The sequence below is a fragment of the Leopardus geoffroyi genome, chromosome A3 (assembly GCF_018350155.1).
Source record: "Leopardus geoffroyi isolate Oge1 chromosome A3, O.geoffroyi_Oge1_pat1.0, whole genome shotgun sequence".
Taxonomy (NCBI): Eukaryota; Metazoa; Chordata; class Mammalia; order Carnivora; family Felidae; genus Leopardus; species Leopardus geoffroyi.
In genome coordinates, this window is record NC_059336.1 from 57350964 (window position 1) to 57374248 (window position 23285).

The 23285-nt window shown below is 39.2% G+C and overlaps 1 protein-coding gene across 4 annotated transcripts in view; it reads right to left on the reverse strand.

Annotated features, from left to right (window-relative positions):
- Window positions 1-1233: 1233 nt before the first annotated feature.
- The window catches only part of TMEM182 (transmembrane protein 182), a 78149-nt gene continuing 56097 nt past the window's right edge, over window positions 1234-23285 (reverse strand). For all 4 annotated transcript variants that reach the window (XM_045445567.1, XM_045445566.1, XM_045445568.1 and 1 more), the window contains 2 exons: window positions 18593-18730; window positions 1234-3504 (listed from right to left, as the gene is read on the reverse strand). In XM_045445567.1, coding sequence (XP_045301523.1) covers window positions 3284-3504; window positions 18593-18730 — 359 coding nt within the window. In that variant the 3' untranslated portion in view covers window positions 1234-3283. The remainder of the gene's footprint in view (window positions 3505-18592; window positions 18731-23285) is intronic.

The following is a 23285-nucleotide window of genomic DNA, read 5'->3' on the forward strand; positions in this document are numbered from 1 at the left end:
TCCTGGTGGCCTTTCACCAAAGTCAAATTGGGGACCTATCCTCTTACTTGATATATTTCTTTCCATGTAAGCCCAGTACTATGGGTCTTTCTCCACAATGCTACTTTCTTACAGATGTATGTACAGCTTATGTTTACTGGCACCTCATATCTGTCTAATCCTTATGACATTCTAAGCCTCTTTGTAAGCTTAATCTGGTTGCTTTTCATGAAAATATAAGTCAAATTATGTACTGAACTGAAGAGACCATCATCAATTGAGTAAAACAGTTAAAGTGGTACTCAGGGACATACAGCTATATTACCGTCCCCCGAGAGAAACGGATTTGTAAAATTTTGCTTATCTCAATTATATTGATTTCCATCACTCACTTTATCTCTTTGTATCCAAATTTATAATTCTGGGTAGACACACACACACACACACACACACACACACACACACTTATGTGTTGATGATAGATACACAGATAAGTACCAAATGCTGACACCTCATCCACCATGCACATTTCTAAGTGGATTTAATATTCAACTTCAATAAATACATTTCATATATTAGTCAAAACAGTGACTAAATGGCCAGGAATAGCACACCTAGTAGCATTTTTTTAAGTCGTACCCTCCACCCCCAAACTGAACACCATCATTCAGCTTCTCTGCACAGTTTTTCCAGCCAGTTCCAGTGCATGTACCACCTGCTGCCCGACCAAACTGAACCCCCAGAGCAAATACAGTATGGAAAGACAACAGCTTTCCCCAAGTCCAAGGGCGTGAGGCACTGCCCTCTTACTTCACTCCTTCCAGGATGGCACCAAAAAGACATCTCATTTGTTACACTGAAACTTTATGATGCAAAATCAACACACTTACAAAGGGTTTTGACATATTATTTGGAAGCTTCTGAAAATTAATCAGTACACCGAATAGAGGCAAACACACTATCCCAAATCACACATGAGGCTGTTACGAGAATATACTGCGTATTTCTGCTATTTTAAAGTATATTTTACTTATAGACACAGCACACAGAACTCACCTTCCTTCCTTCCGCAGATTGCTGGTAAGTAGATGGGGAAATGCATTTGAATTAATGTGATTGATGCATTACAACTATGAAATACTTCCAAAGTGTGTATCTGTGTAAAAGTGTCATACACATCAGATATTCAGCCAATTGCCTTGTGATAAATATATGGTAGCCGCATAAGTGTATTAGAAAACGAGGATAACCATCTGAAATTTATAAATATTCAAACCTTTACTGAAAGCAGCTTGTATGTGAAATTTAAATGACATATAATACACTAGAAAAAAGGCTCCATTCCAAAGTTCTACAAAAAGGAATTGTATTTACAGATGACATGAACTAATCAAATACATCTAGCATCGTCTGGAAAACTTAATGGCATGCCATAACTTAATATCACAGCAAATATGCATAACAGAACCCATAATTATTTTTCTAATAATCAAGCCAAAAGCAAAGTAAACGGAGCAATATAAAAATGAAAACAGAAAAAGACAAAGGCAAGGATCACAAAAAACATTTATGATATAACTCAGATGGCTTGAGAAACCAGTTAAACCCTTGAAGCTTTTTTTTTTGTCTTGTATTCTTGTGTTTGGTTTTTATTGCATGCGAATCCTATCTGTCACTAAACACTAAAATGCCCTCATGATTCTGCAGATACCTCAGACGGTGGCGATCCCTCCAGAAATCCCTCCCACTGAAACAGGTTAACGGAAAGGACCAATGTGTAAGAAGACAGGCAATCTCTCCATCAGGGGAACCGAGGAATGGAAAGCAATAGCCCCTCTATCCCACAGCATCTTCTCGGCGGTCACTCTTAATTTGTCTCTGAGTCCTGCCTTAGGTATTCACAATGGCCGCAGAGCAAAATGCTGTGTCCAGAACAAAGCTCTCATACCACACAGGTTCTCTGTTCCCTCACCAACACCAAACTGCTCCTTGGTGGAGGTTTCCAAGATGCAAATGCAACGTGGGCTTCTCAGATGGATTTGATTTCAATGAAAATTAGTGCCAAACAAACATCTTTGATATGCAAAACATCTACATGTCTACACTAGCAAGTAAGAAAGAATTATTCACCAACCAGCACAAAGTTTTCTTCCAGGAGGTTAAAGGAAATAGCAGATCTGTAAATGTTAAAATACCTACTGTAAAGATGAAGGAACTGAGAGACAATAATTAAGGGAATCAAATTATCAGAAGAACTACAACCTAGAAAATCTTGGGGAAAGTTACTATTTCATGGTCTTTAATACAGCAAGGCTATTATTTCATGTGGAAATATTTTGAAAGTTTATAGCTAGTGCATATTAAAAGCACATTTCATCAATACATTTTCACATGCTGAACATATTAGCCTATAATTTTAAATAGGAATTTTAAAATATCAAACAGAACTCTGAACTAAGCTAAGGTGCTTGGTTGTTACATATTTTCAGCCATGTTACATATAATTAATCCACTGAGCTCGTGAAAACCCAGTCTGCATCATATGTAATTTGGCAGTGCAGATTTGCCACTTTTAAACATAGTTTAAGGTTTATGTAAGCATGCACAATTAAGTAACCTAAGTGATTAAGTAAGTAACCAAACTACTGTTGGGGAGAATGTGGAATAAGCACACGTTCTCAGTCTGGTTGTGGCCCATTTCAGCCGATGTGTTTAACTGATAGCACATGCTATCTATTTTTAAGTCATAAATAATTGGCTCACAGGAGTCAGTGAATGTGTATGGGGATACGCATGTGTGTGGAGAAGAAATGGAGTAAGTTCTCTGACAACATTCGTATTCTGTTCTTAATTATTCTCCAAAGATTTTTTTTTTAATAGCAGCAGAAGTGAACGCCAAGAAGGAAGCTTTCAATCAAAGCTTCATTGGCCCAGGTGGTGGTGTTATGCCATTAACAGGCCTTTGTAACCTGCGTGAGCTTTAACAGGTGCAATGAAAGGGAGGCCCATGTTACCTGCTCCTTACAGAACTAGGTTCTTGATAGCACCTATGTGAGATGGACACATGTGGCTGTTGGGAAAGACTCTAGGACCTTCCTATTAGGGGAAATCACAAGTAAAATATAAAAGTGAACTTCAAATAGCAACTAAATAGCTCGCCAACTAATTCTATGCTGGGATCACCAAAACAAAATGAAAAAAAAAATTCTCTCTTCTAAAACCTCTCAAGAAAACATGGGTGGCAACAGGTTGATTAGTGATGTATCTGAATATGCTCAAGAAAACATGGGAAGCAACTGTTTGATTAGTGATGTATCTGAATATGCCGTCCAATAACTAGAAATAGTAATCCTGCTAGCAAAGAAAAAAATATCCCCGCTGGGGCCAGAAAAAATGACCAGCCATAGAGAACAGAAGGGGTGAACTCCAAGCAGTCTCTCATTTTCATGTTTTTGTAGCCTTCCATGTCAGCCACTGCCTGGACCCAGATGACATACAGCATCACCACCAGGGAAAACAGGATGCCTGGGAAGGACAAAACGAAAGACCTTTAGGCTTTATGAAGATGTTTTCCCAAGAACGCTAACCAATCATTTGCCTGATGATATGTCTCTAAAAATACCATCCTAGCCAAGTCACCTACTTTGTGTCAGCTTTTTATTTATGTGTTTTATATGCACATTGTCTATCTTTAATTTTCAAAGCATTGAGATGAGAGCTATGGCAACATAAGAACAATGGCAACAGCTGTCATGCATTTACTGAGTACTTACTGTATGCCAGGCTCTGTATTAGGCATTTGTGAACATAAGAGTCAAAGATCCTGCCTGGTGGAATTTCTTCTAACATTTCCCATCTATACTGTATGTCTGGTTTGGGGTGAGCACTGTAATATATTATTTACTGCAGTATATAATAAACTGGTAAAAATAGGTACCATTAACCCTTGGTTTTTAACTAGCAGTTTTCAGAGCTGATTTTCAGCTCAGGTCTTTCTGACTGTTGTTATGTTATTATAACACAGCTGACTGGTGCTACGGGTAATTGTGTCAATGAAAACAGAAGCTGAAGTGAGTACCAGACAAGAACGGAGATGAAAGCACTGGACTAATGTAAAAGAATATACATGATTCTTTCGAAATGAAATATATACGGTAAGATGGATCACAGCATAAAGGAAACATTGCCTGGAAAAAGTTCAGTGGACTATAAAACCACAGGTTTAAGAGCAAGAGCCTTACCAAACAAAAGAAAGGAAGTAAAAAGAATGTGGGGATGTGGGGAGGGAGCAATATGACAGGAGAGCTTCACGGATGCTAAAATTTGAGAACACCACAAAGCATATACTTTTCCATGTGGCAGCTACTGAAAAAAAAACAGAAGGGAGCAGCACTTCTGAGCTGCAAACCCAGGTGAGTCAGCTGGCTGACTCACTCACTAGTGACAGATCCGGAGCAGGACGCAGCCTGAGGGGTTCAAATCTGTCCCTAAGCAAAATATACTTGAGGTCATTTGCTAGCTGTTCAAAAGTTCAACCCAAACCTATCAAGGACCTATTAGTTTTTGAATTAAGGAACAGAAGCATCAGGCATCAAATCTCCATATTCTAATTGCCAGTCAGTCTGAAAGGTAAACATAACCCTGGGACTGAGAGCAGAGATGGTGGCATATTGGTAGGACACAGTAGCTTTTAGGAGCCTAGCCATTAATCACCCTTCCCCAGTTGATTGTGCTCCTACAGTATTTAGGATGCCCTCTCTCTCTTGGGCCATCAATTGCATAAAGAATCTTGAGAAGCACTCACAGAAGAAGGGCTCATAAATATGCCGAGGTGAGTCTCAAACTTTCTCATAATCGTGATACAAAGTACAGAGCAATGAAGAATCAACATAGATGCTTCACTAATAGGAAACATCCTTCACACTGTGGTCTGTAATGTAAATGCAAATATGGCAGCACAGAAGAGTGCAATTTAACCACTGAACAACAGCGATGTCAGAGAGAAATAGTAAAGTCATAGCCGGCGAGCAAACTCCTCGCAAAGCCGTACCTCAGATGTTGACAACAATATGGCAAGGCCATGTGTTGTCGAGCAACTCTGTGCATTTCAATACATTTTCCTGCAAATATATAGACACCGTTCTCTCCTAATGTAAAAGTTTGGCTTAGTTATTTGCATACCATTTGCCTTATGCAAACACACTGCAAACCTTTGTTATTATTTGCGGATATGTTTCTTTATCTCTCTTCCGTCATATGAATCTCTTGTGCTTTCAGGTATTTTTACTAAAAAAAAAAAAAGAAAAAAGAAAAAAAAGAAAACTGCCTTTGTGAAAAACTAGAAGCCTTATTTGTATATCCTTTCAAAAGTTACAAAACTCATTACTGAATTTAGAGTATTCAAAAAAACACATTGCAGGTAATCATGTGGAGATTTTTTATAAGGAAGAATTAACTTATACTTAAAATATACTTAAATATTAAAAAATATACTTAAAACTGCTGTTATTCAAGAGCATTTGCATCCTGAAAGCAATGAAAATAGGCATTTCTATCACTGCAGTCTTTAACTTGTTCACCAACTGAGGATACTGTTCATTTAATTCATATCATACCAGCTTCTAATTATATCTTCCCATGGGGTAAGACAGAGTTTCCTTACCTATTAAAATTGCCAGTGTTTTATACCAGTGTGTGTATGTGTGCATGTATACACTTGCACATGGAGACAGAGACAGACAGAAAGAAAATGAACTAACAGACATTGAAAAGTAAGAATTTATGATGGGGAGTCTGTGTGAGACATCTGGCCAACAGAGGAATCAAGAGACTGTTACATAGAGGTAGACTGATGAAACAAATAAATATATTGAGGTTAGTTGGAGTCATGTTCTTCACCACCTGAAAGGGGAGTTACAAATTTGGAAAGGGGGAAAGTTAGAATAAACTCCATTCTATTTGTTTGGAGTTAAATATATCAGTGTGAATTTATGGTTCTAGGTAGATAGACAGATAGATGATGGATAGATAGATAATAGATAGAGAAGTGTGTGTGTGTGTGTGTGTGTGTGTGTGTGTGTTAAAATATATCCGTGTGTATATGCCTACATATATTACCTGGTTCTGTTCCCTGAGAGGGTCTGAGAGCAGCAACACCCCAGTAGCATGGAACATACCAAGTATCCAGATCTTCGCTTCTAAATATCAGACCCAAGCATCTCAAAGAAATAGTTGTATCCAGGCTGGGACAGAAAGTACCAGGTAAGTCAGGAACATCAGATGTGCTCAAGGAATTGTGGGAATGTCTCAGAAGTGAGCTTCAGGGACTTCCCCAGACAGTTCTGAGGCAATCTGACTATCAAACAACAAATGATAATGGTACATTATACCTTACTGAATAAAATAGAAATCTGAGCCCACAGTGATATAAATAAATGAATAAATAAATTAGCAGGGAGACGGGAAAGCTTTTCCTTACAGAATGCTAACTTATAAATGTAGAAGGAATAGTTGAGTTAGAAATCGCCATTTGGCAATCATTTAAGTAATAATTCAGGCAAGAAACAAAAATGGATGCTAAAACTAGTAAATGAAATGTAGATGAGAAATAAATATTTACACAGGCTCAAAGTCTCTTCCCACAAGACACTTATCAATTTGTAAAGGGGAAAACAGTAATTTTATACTGAAGAAACCTAGCAAATATCACCTTATTCAAATGATCAAAGTGAACATCACCAGTGGCATGACATATTCATGTCACTAACCACCTTGTCAGACACAAGGAGAATAGCACAGCATCACTGCTGGGATGCAGCCAAAAATGAAGAGCCTAAATCCAGCCATAGGAAAACATCAAACACGCCAACTCAGGAACACTGTAGAAAATCACAGGCCTGTACTCTTGTAGAGTCAAAGTCATGAAGGTCTACCTAGGATTTATTCTGGTCTGATGGAGATTCGAATGACACAACTACTAAATGCAAAGCCTGTTCCAGGACTGGATCCTTTTGCTGTGAAAGACATTATTGAGATGGTTAGTGAAACGTGAATGGAGTCTCTGGGTGAAGAGACTTTCAAGTTCAATGTAAATGTGAAAATATTTCAAAACAAAAACCAAAATGAATGAATAAAAAAAAGTGTAGTGGGAATCTGTGGCTATGCGTGTTAGAAAGAGCATATATATGCTCTATATATATGGGGGAATGGGAGGAGGGTATGTGTGTTCATATAACCAGCAAGATACATCTTCTTTCCGCAACTTTATTTGTGACTATTACTGAACAGTAATATTACTGATCCGGTTCACCTACCAAGTGGAGAGTCTCATCTGGGAGAATACTAACAGCAAAATACTATGGAAAAATCTTAATTATTATCCCGTGATATCTTAAAGGACTCTCATTCATGAAAATATAACTAATAACTGTCTTGAGCAACAAGTGATTTGCATTTCAAGCTCACCTGCCACTATGATTTTAGCAGAAATAGAAAATATTTCTAGTATTTAGGTAATAATTTACTTCTAAAATTAAGTTAGATTTAAGTTTGGTCATATTTTGAAAGCATGATTTATTTCCAATTAAATTTAAAAATACCTAGTTTTTGGAAGACCAACAAAAATTCATAAAACAGCTCACTGGAGGCATAATCAAAGTAAGGTACAAAAACCCATGAAGATTTGTGATAATAAAATCATGGACAAATCAGTCACAAGAACCTGTTGGTTCCCTTATTAATTAGCAGTGTGAGGAAGAGCCATTAAACTTATGATTTCACACGGATTCTCTTACGAAGTTGAAAACTTTTCCCTCTAAATATCAAGAATTCAGGGAATCTGGGTGGCTCAGTCAGTTAAGCATCCAATTTGATTTTGGCTCAGGTCATGATCTCATAGTTCATGGGTTCGAGCTCCACATGGGGCTCTGTGCTGACAGCATGGAGTCTGCTTGGGATTCTCTCTCTCTCTCTCTCTCTCTCTCTCTCTCTCCTGTCTCTCTACCCCTCCCCTGCTCGCTCACTCGCTCTCTCTCTCTCTCTCTAAAAAATAAATAAACAAACATTAAAAAAATTAAAAAATATCAAAAATTCAATTTGGAAAGCATTTTCTCTGAAACAAAAGTCACATAAAATTTAGTCACAAATGGCCATCAGGAACACAATTGCTAATGATAAACAATATGGAAATGATCACAATGTGGAAAAAAAATACAAAAGAATTTTCCCCAACACCAAGTCACAGACTGAAAAATAAAACTACATGTCCTCAATATTTCATAGAAAAAAAGTATGGAAAAATAAGACACACTATGAAGATTTTGTATACTATCTTATAAAAAACAAATTTAAAAATGTAGTCCTAGGGAAAAGTTAGCCACAAGAATGGAAACTCTTCAAAAAGACAGGCAAATGTCAAACCCCTATATCCTTGCCTAGAAATAGACATATTTGTATTAAAAAACAAAAGCCTTTTGGAGTTACTGAAAAACGATAAGCTTGATCTTTAACTGCTTAGATGTAACTGAACTGCCTTGAAATGTGTTTTAAAACTTCTTTTTTTAAAGTTTATTTATTTTTGAGAGAGACAGAGACAGAATGCGAGTGGGGAGGGGCAGAGAGAGAGGGAGACACAGAATCCGAAGCAGGCTCCAGGCTCTGAGCTGTCAGCACAGAGCCCGACGCGGGGCTTGAACTCCCGAGCTATGAGATCATGACCTGAGCAGAAGTCGGATGCTCAACCGACTGAGCCACCCACGCACCCCTTGGAAATGTGTTTTAACAACTTGAATCACAAGCAGCTATTGGTCACTTGGGAAAGAATCATAAACTCAAGATGCTTCCATTGGACTCTCTGTGTCATGCTCCCACACAAATTCAGTGGCAACTCATTTCAGCTTTCATTGGGCACTGAAAATGTCACAGAATTCCATAGTCAAAAAAATGCATTATGTAGAAAGCTGAAGTGAACAATAAATTAGAATTAGAAAAAAACTGCCTTTTCTCTACCTGGAGGATGCATGTACTCTAGAGACAGGGCAATATTCAGCAAGGGAATCTACACAGAACTACAAAGTAAGCTTCAAAAAATTTTAGGATGGGGTGCTTAGTGGCTAAGTCAGTTAAGTGTCTGATTCAGCTCATGTCATGGTCTCATGGTTCGTGGGTTCAAGCGCCGCATTGGGCTCTGTGCTGACAGCTTGAAGCCTGCTTTGGATTCTGTGTCTCCCTCTCTCTCTGCCTACAACCCCCCAACCCCTATTGTTCTCTGTCTCTCCCTCTCTATCAAAAATAAACATTAAAAAAAAATTAGGATGATAGCTTCAGCTTGCTTCTTGCATCTATTTTCAGAAGATGAAAATGAGGTCTGCAATAGTCAACTGCCACAAGGTCAAAGTAGCCTGTGGCATAACACAAACGGACACCCTGATACACCCTGATAGCAGGTATAACACACTAGGCTGAAGACATTCAAAAGACATTCTAGAATATAGAGAAAATATTCCAAGGAGGTGGTGGGAGATGAGGTTACTTTTCTAGGTGGAGTTCCCTGGAGGGCAGGGAGAGGGTTCATGCTAATGACAGAAATGAAGGAAAAATCTGGAGTGTGGGTAAGAGTACAAAGGATAGCATGGCAACTGTGGATCTGACATGCCCAGAAGAAAGAACAAAAATGAAACAAAAAGCAATGTATTTACTGTCATTTTCTAAAAGGAAACACAGCAATTAATCAAGAAATACATAACGAATGCCTTCTTTGTTCTGCATAGGGACACAGAGAAGCATGACTGACAAAGTCCCCAAAAGGGGCTTTTGCAGAAGATCCATAAATAGTCTTCATACAAACATGTTTTAACTTATCCCGTACTCATATTTGAAAGTATTATATTAAGCCCCAGTGGTTTGAAGTTTGTTCCAATGTGTAAAAAGCATTCCAGGCTCATTGTTTCTCTTTCTCATTTTTTTAAAACCAAGGTATAATTCACATAGAGAAAAATGTACAAATTTTAAGTGTATGGTTTGATGAGCTTTGATAAATGTAAACATCAGTGTAGCCACAGTCCATTGAAAACAGAACATATTCATCACTGTCACTACAGAAAGGTTCTTCACGCCTCCTCACACCCCTCACCCAAAGCATCTATCACTATAGCAGAGTTTTGCCCTCAGAACTCCATAGGAATGAAAGCACGACCGCATGCAGTTTTTGTCTCTGGCTGTTCATACTCAACATGATGACTGAGAATTCACCCACGTTGTACATGTGCTAGCCATTCCCAGCTTTTTACTGCTGAGCACTGTCCCATTGTAGGAACAGACCACATTTTACTCATCCATTTATCTATGGGTGACCACGTGGGTTCTTTCTAGGTCTTGGGGATAATGAATTAAGCCACCACTATGAATATTTTGGTTTGCGATGCTCCAACTCAAACATAGAATCTTGAAGTGATGGCTACATCTCCTTAGACAAATGGCTTTGTCCCTTCCCTTTCATTATCTGGACTCATGTTTTTATTTAGTCAACCAAACCGATACAACGTCTATCAGATTTCCCAAATATTTATTACTTTCTTAGATTGGCATGATCATCATAGGCATTAAACATTCTGCGTATCCGACAGTCTGTTCTCTCTCGAGAAAGAGTTATTGATACAGAATGATCATGAGGGTTTATCCATCCATACAAGTCATTAGGGATTTCATCCGGAAAGTGGTTTTCACTTAACTCCATGGAAGTATTTACTCACAGTCACACTCACTAAGCAGCAAGCGGCTGAACAGCACAGGCCTGGATTCTGACTGCCCTGGTTTAAACCTGACCTCAAAGGTACACAGGTTAGAAAGCTTCACACTTTCCCAGCTGAGCAACCTTGACAAAGTTCTGTACTTCTCTCTGTCTCAGGGTCTTTGCTGGTAAAATAGAGATGGTGCCAGTGCCTCCCACAGAGAGCAGTCATGGAGAATGAATGGAAGTAAAACACTTAGCAAGGTGTCTGGAACAGGACAAGCATATAACAGGCATGGGCTAGTTTGGTTATTGTTTTTATTGAGCTTTGGCATGAGCTCCTGCTAATAGCTAGCAAATATTATTCTCTGAAATCTTTTAAAGCATCAGAGCTTCTCATATGACTGGGCTATTTCAGGACTGGCCAAGAGGCAAGAAGATAAACTGCCATGGTGCCTTCCAGTTCTGAGATTTCAGAAGTGAGGGAGTGCCCATGTCTTATTAGAATGCTCCACCAGGTGGCACCAGTCACCCCGCAGGCCCATTGCTGAATATTTCAGAAAGGGTAACAGGTGAATCCAGACTTATGCTCACTTCTATATATTAAGGACATTTTCTTTTTCTTTTTTTTCCCTTTTAAAAAAATTTTATTTATTTATTTTTTAGTTTACATCCAAGTTAGCTAGCATACAGTGCAATAATGATTTCAGTAGTAGATTCCAGTGATTTAGCCCCTATGTATAACACCCAGTGCTCATCCCAACAAGTGTCTTCCTTAATTCCCCTTACCCATTTAGCCCATCCCCACACCCAAAACCCCTCCAGCAGCCCTGAGTTGGTTCTCTTATTTAAGAGTCTCTTATGTTTTGCCCCTTCCTTTTTTTATATATTAATATCTTTTGGTTCCCTTCTATATATTAAGGACATTTTCTGCTCTAAGTATCCAGTGAGCAAACTTCTTGTCCCTCCCCAACAGCACTTTAGTTATAGAAATTTCTATGACAGACTCTTAGCATATGTCAATCTGGTCATTTGGAGGAGTCTGTATCTAATGTGCTTCTCTTTCCTACAAGTAAGTATAAAGGGGGGAAAAGGCCTCAGAAAATACCTAAAAATTTTACTAAAAAAGGCAATATGCCTTTTTCACGCACTACTAGTTATTCTGAGCAATGTGACTATTTGGGGGAAGGATGTTGAATAAAACAGAAGATTTGGAAAGAAATTGAGTCCCTCCTAGCTAAATTAATAACAGATGTTAATGATACACATACTTTAAAAAAGGAGAATGAAGTGATGGAAACTCATTCTGCCTTCCCACCATACCAAAATCTAACCCCACACCAGAGATGCCATTTATAAACAGGAAAGGATCTTGTCACCCTACACATCTGAAAATTCCCTTTTGGTGTGATTAATTATACTCCCAAAATACAATGACATGTGAGTAAAAGCATTTATCTGCCAGGCCTGTAGCTCTAGTTCTCAGAAGGAACCACACAGATGCATTTTTAAAAGGTTATGGAGAGCATTTATTCATGTTTGCAATTCAAGGTTTTCCAGAAAGTCCCAGTAACACTATTACCGAACTGAGCTCTCATACCCTAGGTTTATCTGGGCAGTAGCGGGACCATCACCCTGGAAGTCTCCAATGAGGACACACATACACACCAAGCTCAGGGTGGAGACTCAGGAGCATAAGAGCTCTCTTCCTCACACTCCTCGTCCCTTCCCAGCCTTCAGGTGGCTGGGGTGGTGGAGATTCGCAGACCTGGGTCTCACTCATCCCTTCTGAACTCTCCTCTGGGGACCTGCCCCTTCACTCCAGCATCATATACCTACCACAGTGGTGCCCTTTTCGAAACTGAGCCAGGACACGTCTGGTCCTAACAGCCTGTTACACACATTCCAACTGATAAGGCCATGTGGGAAAAAATAAACTTTCAAAGAAGTATCCAAGAAAGAAAAGTAATAAGGTTTTAAAGTATTCTCGTAAATAAAAATTCTTCAGAGTTCTTTCCTATTTAGTATCGACCAAGGTTGACTTATTCCAGCACTTGACGTTTACATGAAATGTCATAGAGAGGACATTTAAAATTCCACACCAAAATTTGAAGGGAGGCCTTCCCACATTATAATAGTATCAGTATCCAAAACAATACTTTTCCTGAACAAATTCCCAAATATTACAACTGAAGGCACAAATCCAGAGTACAAGGCAAGTACTCCTAGAAAGTTGTCACAGCAAGTACGAAGCAGGTACTTAGAAGGCAGATCTCGTGTACTAAGCATTTTTACTGAGCAAAAGAGAAATCCAAGCTGTCATTCTGTATTTCATAAAAATCAGAGACACTAATTCTACTATAAGAAGTACATCTGGCTGACGTATCAGTATCCTACAGTTTTCATTAGTCCCCCCTTCCTTTCCTCCTCCACTCGCCTCCAACAAAACCAGCTATAAGCAAAATGTTAAGTCCTTGACTTTGGTAAAATATTCTGTTCCCCACTGGGAGGTCATGTTTGTGATCCTCTCCTAAGAGCCTACCTCTGGTGCACTAGGAAAGACCCAGAAGCTCTAGAAAAGCCATTCTGGCAAGCATTTGCCGGTCTTCCAGGTCTGTTATGCTAACACAGAGGCCCCTTTTCTTGTCCAGGGTTAAGTGGCTGTTTATAGCCTGGATCTCTCACTATATAGACATGGAGACAGCAGGTGCAAGCAGGGAGATGCGTATGCCTGTAAGTTTAGAGCGCCTGCCTCTAGACCGTCAGCAATTCTTCCCTAATCCCTTCCTGCCCATGGTCTTCTGTTTCCTCCACATACTCTTCTCTTGCTCTGCTTTATCTGGAGGAAGACGTGAGAAGCAAGGAATGACACTGAGTACTTCCTGGAAGCCGCGTGTTCACTGTCAGCCAAAAAAAAAAAAAAAAAAGAGAGAGAGAGAGAGAGAGAGAGAGAGAGAACATCTGAAATATGCCCCTTGGCTTTATGACCTATTTTTTCTAGGATTCAGGTGAAAAAGTATCTTGTAGTTTGTAACCATGACATCTATCTTATCTCATATAGAAATAAATGTGCTTAACTGATGAGCTACTACAAATTCCATTGACCTTTTGAAAGAAAAAGGAAAACAAACCACAAATCCGATTTAACTCTGATTCAGTATTTTATGTTGTATTTTGGATTCCGAATTTTATATTCCCTTCATATCCGCTCACCTTTCTTATGCTACTTTTTAAAAAGGGTTCGCATCACTACGCTTTTAGAAAGCACTGCCCTCCAGATCTGAAGGGAGCAGGGATGAGCTGTGGAGGGAGGTGCTTCAGGCGGTTTATCCCACGTGGCAGAGGATTTATACAATTCACCCCAACTCACTCAGTTTGTATCCCTGGTGACCAGTAATAGCTTGGGCAACAGCTGTCTAGGTAACTCTGTGGTCACAGAATGGGGTGGGAGTCAAACCACTACTTTGCCTCCAGGGGACTAATTGTTCCAAAGGGCCAATCACACTGCAGAGGTACCATTTACTTCCATTAATACATCCTGGGTCTACTAAAACAAAGGCTGCTATATTCCTGACTTCTAAGAGGTCCCCGTAGTCTCACCAGCCTGAGGGTCCCACAAGGGATTTAGTCAAGATTCAGAAGCTTTTCAGGCACCTCTACCCAGGAGGGACTCAGTCTAGCTCTACAATCAGCAGAAAAACATACTTCCACTTTGTCACTCAGGAAGAGGTGATTTCAATTATGAAATAAAAATCTTTGTACCCTAATATGCTGCTAAGATGCTGATCTCTACATTTTATGGCTTATCACCCAATGTCAGTGTCCCCGAACTTCCAGATCATGTCATTATTCTTTCCTGTTCACTTAGAAGTCTTACTCAGGCACAACAATTCCTGTCACTTTGCCCAGGCACTAGGAATATTCTGTGGTATAATAATTTCCTCCATATAAGCTAAATGTTTTGTAATGCAATGCCTACCCATTCTAACTTCTCCTGCATCTTTCCTATAACCTCCAATATCACAGGGTTAGGAGAAGACCAGTGTCAGCCCCCTTTGGATCTGAAAGTTCTCTGGGAGCCAACATTAAAACAAATTTCAGCACTTGTTTAGGCATTGTAGCGTGTATGATTAGACTCACTGAAACAGGTTCTGTAATATAACAATCCTGACAATTACCATGCACTTGGTTCATACCCGAACCTACTTGGGGAGCACATGGCCAGAGACTGCCTGAAGAGGAATCTGCCCAGCTGCAAGGAGTGGCCACATATGTCCTCTAAGTTTTGCTCTGAGCCTGTTGACAGAGCAAGAAGAATACCATGGACCCCACTCCTTACTCACACCAACAACTGTGACATCAGCATGACTCAGCTATGCATGGAATGCCCCAAAACAATCTTCTTGCTAATGCCAAGGAGTCTTTCTACATGCACACACAGCCAGCAATGGCCATTTGGAATTTGGGTATCCCCTGTCCTAAAGTCATCTGTCCAAATAGAGAGAGTGTGCAATCTTGTTTGTGGCATTGATAAAGCTGCCACGGCAACCCTGGGCCCAAGCTGCACCTGTCACTAACTGCTCAGCAGAGCACAGAGCATTGGCACGGGCCAGCATGGGAGATTCAGGCAAGGAATGATGAGGCCCATAAAAAAAAAAAAAAAAAAAAAAAAAAAAAAAGAGAGATTGCATACTACCAGATGCATGGAATGAGATCTCTTCATTTTGAAAATATAAAATCTGACCAAAGAAAGCATTATAAATTCAATTCTATTAAATTCAGTAGATGATCATATGCATGGGTCCATATTAAATGTCGTACACAAAAATCCGGCTGGCCCCAAAACCTAGTGTTTAGTACATATTTTCCTAGTGTTCGTATAGCATAGCATGTAAGTTTCCATCTTCAGCTTTGAAAGGATAACTTGCTTATTAACATCACCTGAGAATGTCAATAATAGACAATTAAAAGGTTTTACAAATTCTTCTATCAAAGTACTCAAGCTTCAGGATAATTTATTAGCCCCATAACTGCCTTAACAAAATTGTGCTTCATTGTGGAAATTGCCACTGAACCATAAACTTTAGTTATTCCTGAGAACATCACTTTTTCTGCCCGAGCTAATAAAATGAACAGTAATATTTTGTCCCATCCAACAGAATATCTCTCTGTGTTTTGGGGAAACAAATAGCCCTATATAAACACTAAAGAATTCTGCCCTGAAGAAAATTAAAAGTCAAATTTGAAAGGACGTGTCCTCATAATTGTCCAGTTCAGTTGCTTTCAGAATGGGTCCCAGAATACCATGGGCACCTCTCAATTCCCAGGGGCTATTGCATGAAGACTTGGCAAGGAGGACCTCAGCCCCGTACCCACATACAGCAAAGATTCATTGAAAAGAGAAAACCCACTGGTCATAAGCATAGGAGTATATATCAAATGCTTTACCTTCCTATAGAGTTCTCAGCCAAATATAATTCTCTGAATATACTATTTTCTTGTACAATTTAAAAATGACCAACTTTTTCTTTTTCAAAAGCACTAAACACACACAGAGACACATAATTCTTCGACCAGACTAAACCAAGGATCAGAGCACTTCTGAGTATAAAGCAACTATGCTATCCATAATATGTACTGAACTAACGCTATTACAGTTAACCCTTGAACAATGTAGCATTAGGAGCGCTGACCTTATGCGCAGTTGAAAATCTGCCTATATCTTTTAACTCCCCCAAATTTATCTGCAGTTGAAAATTTGCCTATAACTTTTAACTCCCCTAAACTTAATGACTAATAGCCTACTCGACCAGAAGTTTTACTGATAACAGTCGATTAACACATACTTTGTATATGTATTACATATCGTATTCTTAAAATAAAGTAAGCTAAGAATAGAAAATGTCACTAATAAAAACATGAGGAAGAAAAAATACATTTATAGAACTGTACTGTATTTATCAAAAAAAGAAATCTGTGTGTAAGTGGACCCAAACAGTTCAAACTATATTGTTCAAGGGTCAACTGTACATAGTTCCCTTATTGGAAAAGATTAAAAAAGAAAAGCAAGGAATGAGAAGAAACAAATATTTACAAACTCTAGCAGACAGCTGCTATTTCTGGGAAGACCATGGAAAAATATAAACCTTCACTAGATCTTTGAATGAAGCAAAGGTAGAATGTGGTTTTCCCTTCCTCCTTGAGGGAGAAAAAAAATTTTTGGCTCAGAAAATGGTCAGTTTTAAGATATATAAGGGGTTTAGTCTTATGGAATTATGAATGAAAGAAAGGATATTATAAGTTATGAGACTGAAATGGACCGACACAAAAGGCCACACACTGTCTGAATCCATTTATATGAAATTTCCAGAGGAGGCAAACCCACAGAGACAGAAAGTAGATGATTGTTTACTCAGCACCAGAAGGAGAAAAAGAGGGGAGATGATAAGGTCTTTTTGTGAGGTGATAAAAATATTCTGGAATCAGAGAGTGGTAATATTTGCACAACTCTGAACACATATTTAAAAACACTGCATTGTATACCTTAAAATTTTTTTAATGTTTATTTAATTTTGACAGAGAGAGAGAGAGAGAGAGAAAGAGAGAGAGGGAGAGAGAGAGAGAGAGAGAGAGAGAGAGAGAGAGAGAATGAATAGGGGAGGGGCAGAGAGAGAGGGAGACACAGAATCTGAAACAGGCTCCAGGCTCCGAGCTGTCAGCACAGAGCCGACCTGGGGTTCAGACTCACGGACCACGAGATCATGACCTGAGCTGAAGTTGAATGCTCAACCGACTGAGCTACCCAGGAGCCCTGCATTGTATATTTTACAAAGGTAAATTTTGTGAAGAAATCCAGGCCCTTAAAAACAACAGTGAGGAAAAGAATTGAATATAAGACAAAAGAATGACAGAATGGGTTAAACAGGACTCTGATTTGATGGGTTTTTTTCTTTTTTTTTTTTTTTTTTTGAGGTCTTTGAATGGAGGATCCGTATCTGATTATTCTTATTTTTATTCCCTCTACAGAATTAAGTACAATATTATGTAAAAAGCGTGCTCAAAGGAACTGTGAATTGACCATCGATTAAATGATGAGGGAACACATGAGGAGCTGTCTCTGAAATGATTTAGAGACAACAAAGCTATCCATCCTGTTTCTTTACTGTCATTACCATTTCTACAGAAATGGTCCTTCTTATCTGACATTATAGTATAGCTTAGTCATGTGAAATTTGGTCTTACTATAGTGAAGTATGTCTAATTTTCTAGAACTGTTATCTTTACAAATCACCTGTGCGCTTATGTTTTCGGATTAGACTTCTGGCTTTTACTTCCCAATTAAATGAAAAAGATGGAACATTCACAAGACACACCTAGTCGATTATTTTTCTATTTGTGCTATGATCACCATAAGCAGGCATTAAAAACACTAGTTGTAAAGCCGACTAAAACAAACGCAGGTTTTGCCAGGGAGAGAATGTGTTTCGCTAATGCCCATGAACCACAGTTAAGAAAACTGAATGGGGACATTGTAGAAAGGGATGTTTTTTACCTGTGATAAATAAATCATGCCGGTTTGTAATATCATCAGGAGGTTATCTCTTTTAAGATCACCCAGAAAAGTTCACCCACATCCTGCTATTACAGATATGACCCCATTTTACAGAGAGAGTAAACAGGTTAATTTCCCTTCTAGTGCCCTCTTAATACAATATGGATACAGTGAGGAAAGGCTGTGGAGCATGTAGCAGGCGCTCAAGAAATACTGTATATAAATATCATTGTATTACCACTACTAGAAGCCTGAAATCTGAAACTAGAAAAGGAGAATATGAAGATATGGAGGAAACCCATGGCTGGAAATCACACCCTTTGCCCAGTGCGTACCTGCAGCAATGTACCCGCCTCCGCCGGCTTTATAGAGAACATGGCTCCCGAAGGGGGCTGCACAGATGATCAGAAAGCTTGCAGTCACCACGGCGACGACCCCCAGAAGCATCAGGACTGCCCAGAAACCACGGTAAACTGGAGACCCGGGGGTGGGGTGAAGGAGAAAAGAAAAACAAACTTAGATTGTGAACACCGCTTAGATTGTACCAGGCAGTTTCTTTCCTCTTTATTGTTCTGATTTCAGCCATAGCATGGATGGGCACAATCCCAAACCACAGATCCTGAATTACAATCCAAGGGAAACCTTATTAGATAACTCCATATTCAATGATATCAACCTTCAATCAACTCGTGCTCAGTGTTTGCACCGCACACATGCTCAGTATATCCTAGGAGCTCATTTTCCGGACCAGATTTTCCATTTTAGAAGTGGAGATATTCCAAAATTCTGGAAAGAGTACCTTTGAGTAAGGATCTAATTGGGTCACAGATAGCGTTCCATACCAAACGTACAAAGACATGAAGACGCATTCACATTTACAAACATGGCCTCTTACTACCACTATAATCACTAGAAGGTAATAATCACTCCAATCCCCTAACAAAAAAGTACACTTCTGTTTAGATTGTGACGCCATTGGAAAGTAGTCTTCAGGTAATAAAAATAGAAAGCAAAAATAAAAATAAAAATTTGTACAGACTGAGATTTTAAGTCCGATATATTTAAGGCATACTACTTTCTACCAATATTTTTCTTAGAAAGACTCAAAATGAGAAGTTAGAGTAGTCTCTTATGCATGGACCAGCAAGGCTGAATTAATGGATGCAGCTGGTGATAAATGGGTTGTGCGTTTGGTGATACATAGTAATCAAATAGAGAGGAATTCTAATGATCATTTTTGAGCGGGATAATTACCAATCTATTAAACAAATTCATCATTTCCCAAGGGATAACATACTAAAATAAGTACCTTTTGGTATAAATGAGAGAAAGCTCTGTGAAACACAATAGTCAAGTTACCTTTTTTCATGAAAATATAGACTTTATATAAGAGAGCAAAAAAAAAAAGATTTTATTTTTCTCCACAAGCCCATTTGGCAAAGAAAAAAAACATGTCCATCACCTGCAATCTTACAGAAAAGAGGATGGGAAGGTGGAAACGTACAGGGAGAAGCCACTGCAGTTAAATGGGAAAGGCAGGCTGCACATTTTGTGTGGACACATCTGAAAGCCAGGTACAAGGCCGGCTTGTCCCCCATATGCCGTGCTATCCACCTGACAGTGGCTTCCTGGTCTGTGGTGTAGGAATATTCTGTGGCTGCGTTCAGGCTCCACAGGCAGCCAAGCAGTGGAGAAGTGCTGATCATATCTGAGCGTGGGAAGAGTGGCAGACTGTGAGCCAAACATGTGCCGTCCAGGTCCTACCAGAATTTGCTAGAGAATTGGCAAGCTTCACGGTTTACATTTTCATTCACACACACACACACACACACACACACACACACACACACACACACAAATATTCCCTTCACATTGGGGAGCCTCACATTTTACGTTTGTATTCACTTCATTTGCTTTATTGTCTATCATGTGACAGGTTCTGAGGCAAGTGCTAGGGGTGAAAACGTGAATTAGAGGCAGTCCAGTGAGTAAGGAGCCCATTCTGTCGTTCCCCTCATCACAACTAAAACGTGGACCCACATGGCAAACAACTATCTGAGGAGTCTGAAATGTAAACAGTAGCAAGTGGATTAAGGAGAGAAGTCTAGCTAGCCTTAAGGAAAGATAAAATTGGCTACAAAGAGTTTTCTGAGTTTTTCCTTTTTTTCTCTTCCTAGATTGGACCTGAAGGCAAGTCAGATTGGGAACTTTGTAAAAGTGTAAAAGGTGCAAACAGAAAACAAAACAAAACAAAAATCCCCATATGATCATCATTCTCACTAGATCAGCAGGAAAGGGGGCTGCTGTAAGCCAGAGTATAGGGAAAGTCCCCATGTTGAAGTCTTCTCTTTTTATTCTCCCAGTCCTGTCTTCAAGGCCTCAAAAGTAGATCTGCACTGCTACCCGAGGGGAGGCATGGGCACTTAAGATCCCAAATGACGATTTAACCCTTTTACTATAAGAATGAGAAAAAGGAACCCTCAATTTTCAAAGAGTGAGGGAAAAAAAAAGAGAGGTTTTCTCTTTTCTTTCACTGCTTTGCACTGTGCTACAATTGCATGGAACTGGGCCATGGCTCAGGAGGCCAAAACTCAGAAAACCTAATCTTTCCAGCCAGAAAAACTGGAAATGTGGGCCTTGGAAGCCTGAGGGTGTGGGAGAAACCCCACAGATGAGAGGGAGCCAGAGAAGAGAATCTCTAATTCTGTGTTTGAATCTACACAAGTGATGAGCTTACTCCCCAAGTTGTGCATGCACAGAAAATGCCCAGAGAAGTGCAGTGAAGGCTCTGAGAACAAATTACAGTATCAAAACCACCCAAGTACCAGATTCCTGAGTGGCACATTACCTCAGGCAGACCCAAACAGCATAGCAAAGGCTTTGAAAACAGAATTGACCTTGCAAAGACTCCCACAGAAGAAAAGGACAGACATGCAGGCAGATCACTCCTTCAAACAACAAATCAATATTCTCCAGAGAAGTTTTTACAATATGCAAAGTCTAGCAATGTATGTTCAAAATGTCTAGGCTATAATCCAAAATTACTTGATATACTAACATCCATGATAATCTGACCAATTCTCAAAGGAATGAGCAATCAGCAGACGCCAACCCAAAGACGGCTCAGATGTGTGAATTCTCATACAGACTTTAAAGCAGCTACTAGAACCATTTGCTGTGAACTAAGGTAAACACTGTTGAAATGAATAGATAGAAATTCTTAGAAGAGAAATAGAGTCTTTAAAAAAAAGAACTAAACTGAAGTGAAAAATATAATATCTGAAATTTAAAATCCATGAAATGAACTCAAGAGCAGAATGGAGATGAAAACGAGCAGGCGAAACATGAAGAGAGAGCAGTAGAAATTATCCCAATCGGAATAACAGGAAGAAAAAAAGTGATTGGAACCAAAAATAGCTAGGGTCTCAGAGACTTGAGAGACAATATCAAAAAATATCACATTTGTGTCACTGGAGTCCCTAAGGAAGAGGCAAATAATGTTGGTACAGAAAGAACATTCATAGAAATAATGCCTGAAAACTTCCCAGACTTGCTATAGATGACGGAAACTCAACAAACTCCAAAGGGAATAAACTAAAAAGAAAAAAAAAATTAGCCCAGAAACATAACAAAATCACTGAAAACCATGGATAAAGAAAAAAGTTTTGAATGTAGTCACAGGCAGGTGGGTGGGGGGGGGGGGGGATGACATATTAAATGCAGGAGAACAATAATCCCAAGGACGGAAGTTTCTCATCAGATATGATGGAGGCCAGGAGACAGTAGAACATCTTCAAGGTGCCAAAAGAAAAGAACTATCAACCTCGAATTCTGTTTCTAATGAAGATATCTTTGAGGGATGAAGGTGAATTTATCAAAGCAGACCTGTTCTGTAAAGACATGCAAAAATGGATTTCTTTAGGTTGAAAGAAATGACGCCAGGGTTCACTTGAAACTTCAGGGAAAAGGAAGTGAAACAGAAAAGGTGGATATCTGCATAAATGTAGTCTAGTATTTTTCTTATCTTAATTTCTTTAAAATATACTTGCCTGTTGAAATGCAAAAATATATTGTCAGCAAAATATGGTAAAGAAGTAGAGCTTTTAGAGTATTTACCACTTCCATGGGATATAACCAGTTACTTAAGTTTCCTGACCAGGTACTTACTTAAGCTTCCTGAACCTCTAACTCTTCTGTAAAATACAGATGTCTGTATCCACCCTTTACAGTTACTGGAGGAATTATTAATAATGCATAGAAGTGTGCAACATACAATAAAAGATCAGTGAATGGCATTTATTTTGTGGTTGCTTTTATTCACATTATTATTTAAACTGTGCTAACACTATGCAGCAGGTAGTACTGTGTTCAATACTAGGAAAAGTGAATTACTTCCCTCAGAGATCCTTACATACTGCTTTTATGTACCATCGATGTTTGGAAATTCCTTTAGATTACTACACAGGATGCAGTAAAGAAGTTGTGATTGACAAAGGTCTCTCATACCGTCTTCCTTGGGAAGTTTTCTCATCCCCTAACCTCCAAGAAGGCATTGGGCATGTTTTATAACATGTAACTCTATTTCTAAATACCTGAAATACAAACAAATGGGGTCAGACACCGAACAAAAGACAGCTCAGACATGGTGACTTCAGATCCATGCCTTATGACCAACGTTTTGTAAGGATGAGTTGGGCTCATCAGTGTGATCCCTGCAGAACCGGAAAACTAGAAACATGAGGTGATTAGTAGCAGGGTTGAAGTTGAAGGAAGCATTGGTCATTGGGTCCAAAAGAGCCACATGTGAACAAGAAGGCAGGCATTATGAATTGGGCCACAGACAGGGCGGAAACAGCAGGACATGCCTCCCCACAGAGAAGAGCAGAAGGACTGAAAGAAGGAGAGAAAGTACCTGGTGAGGGAGAGAGAGAAAGAGAGCAAGACAGAAACGCAGATAAATGCTCCCCAGAGTTGCTGTCGTTCCTGAGAGCTGCCAGTTCCTGTCCTGTCATTTGCTCTAACAAAATA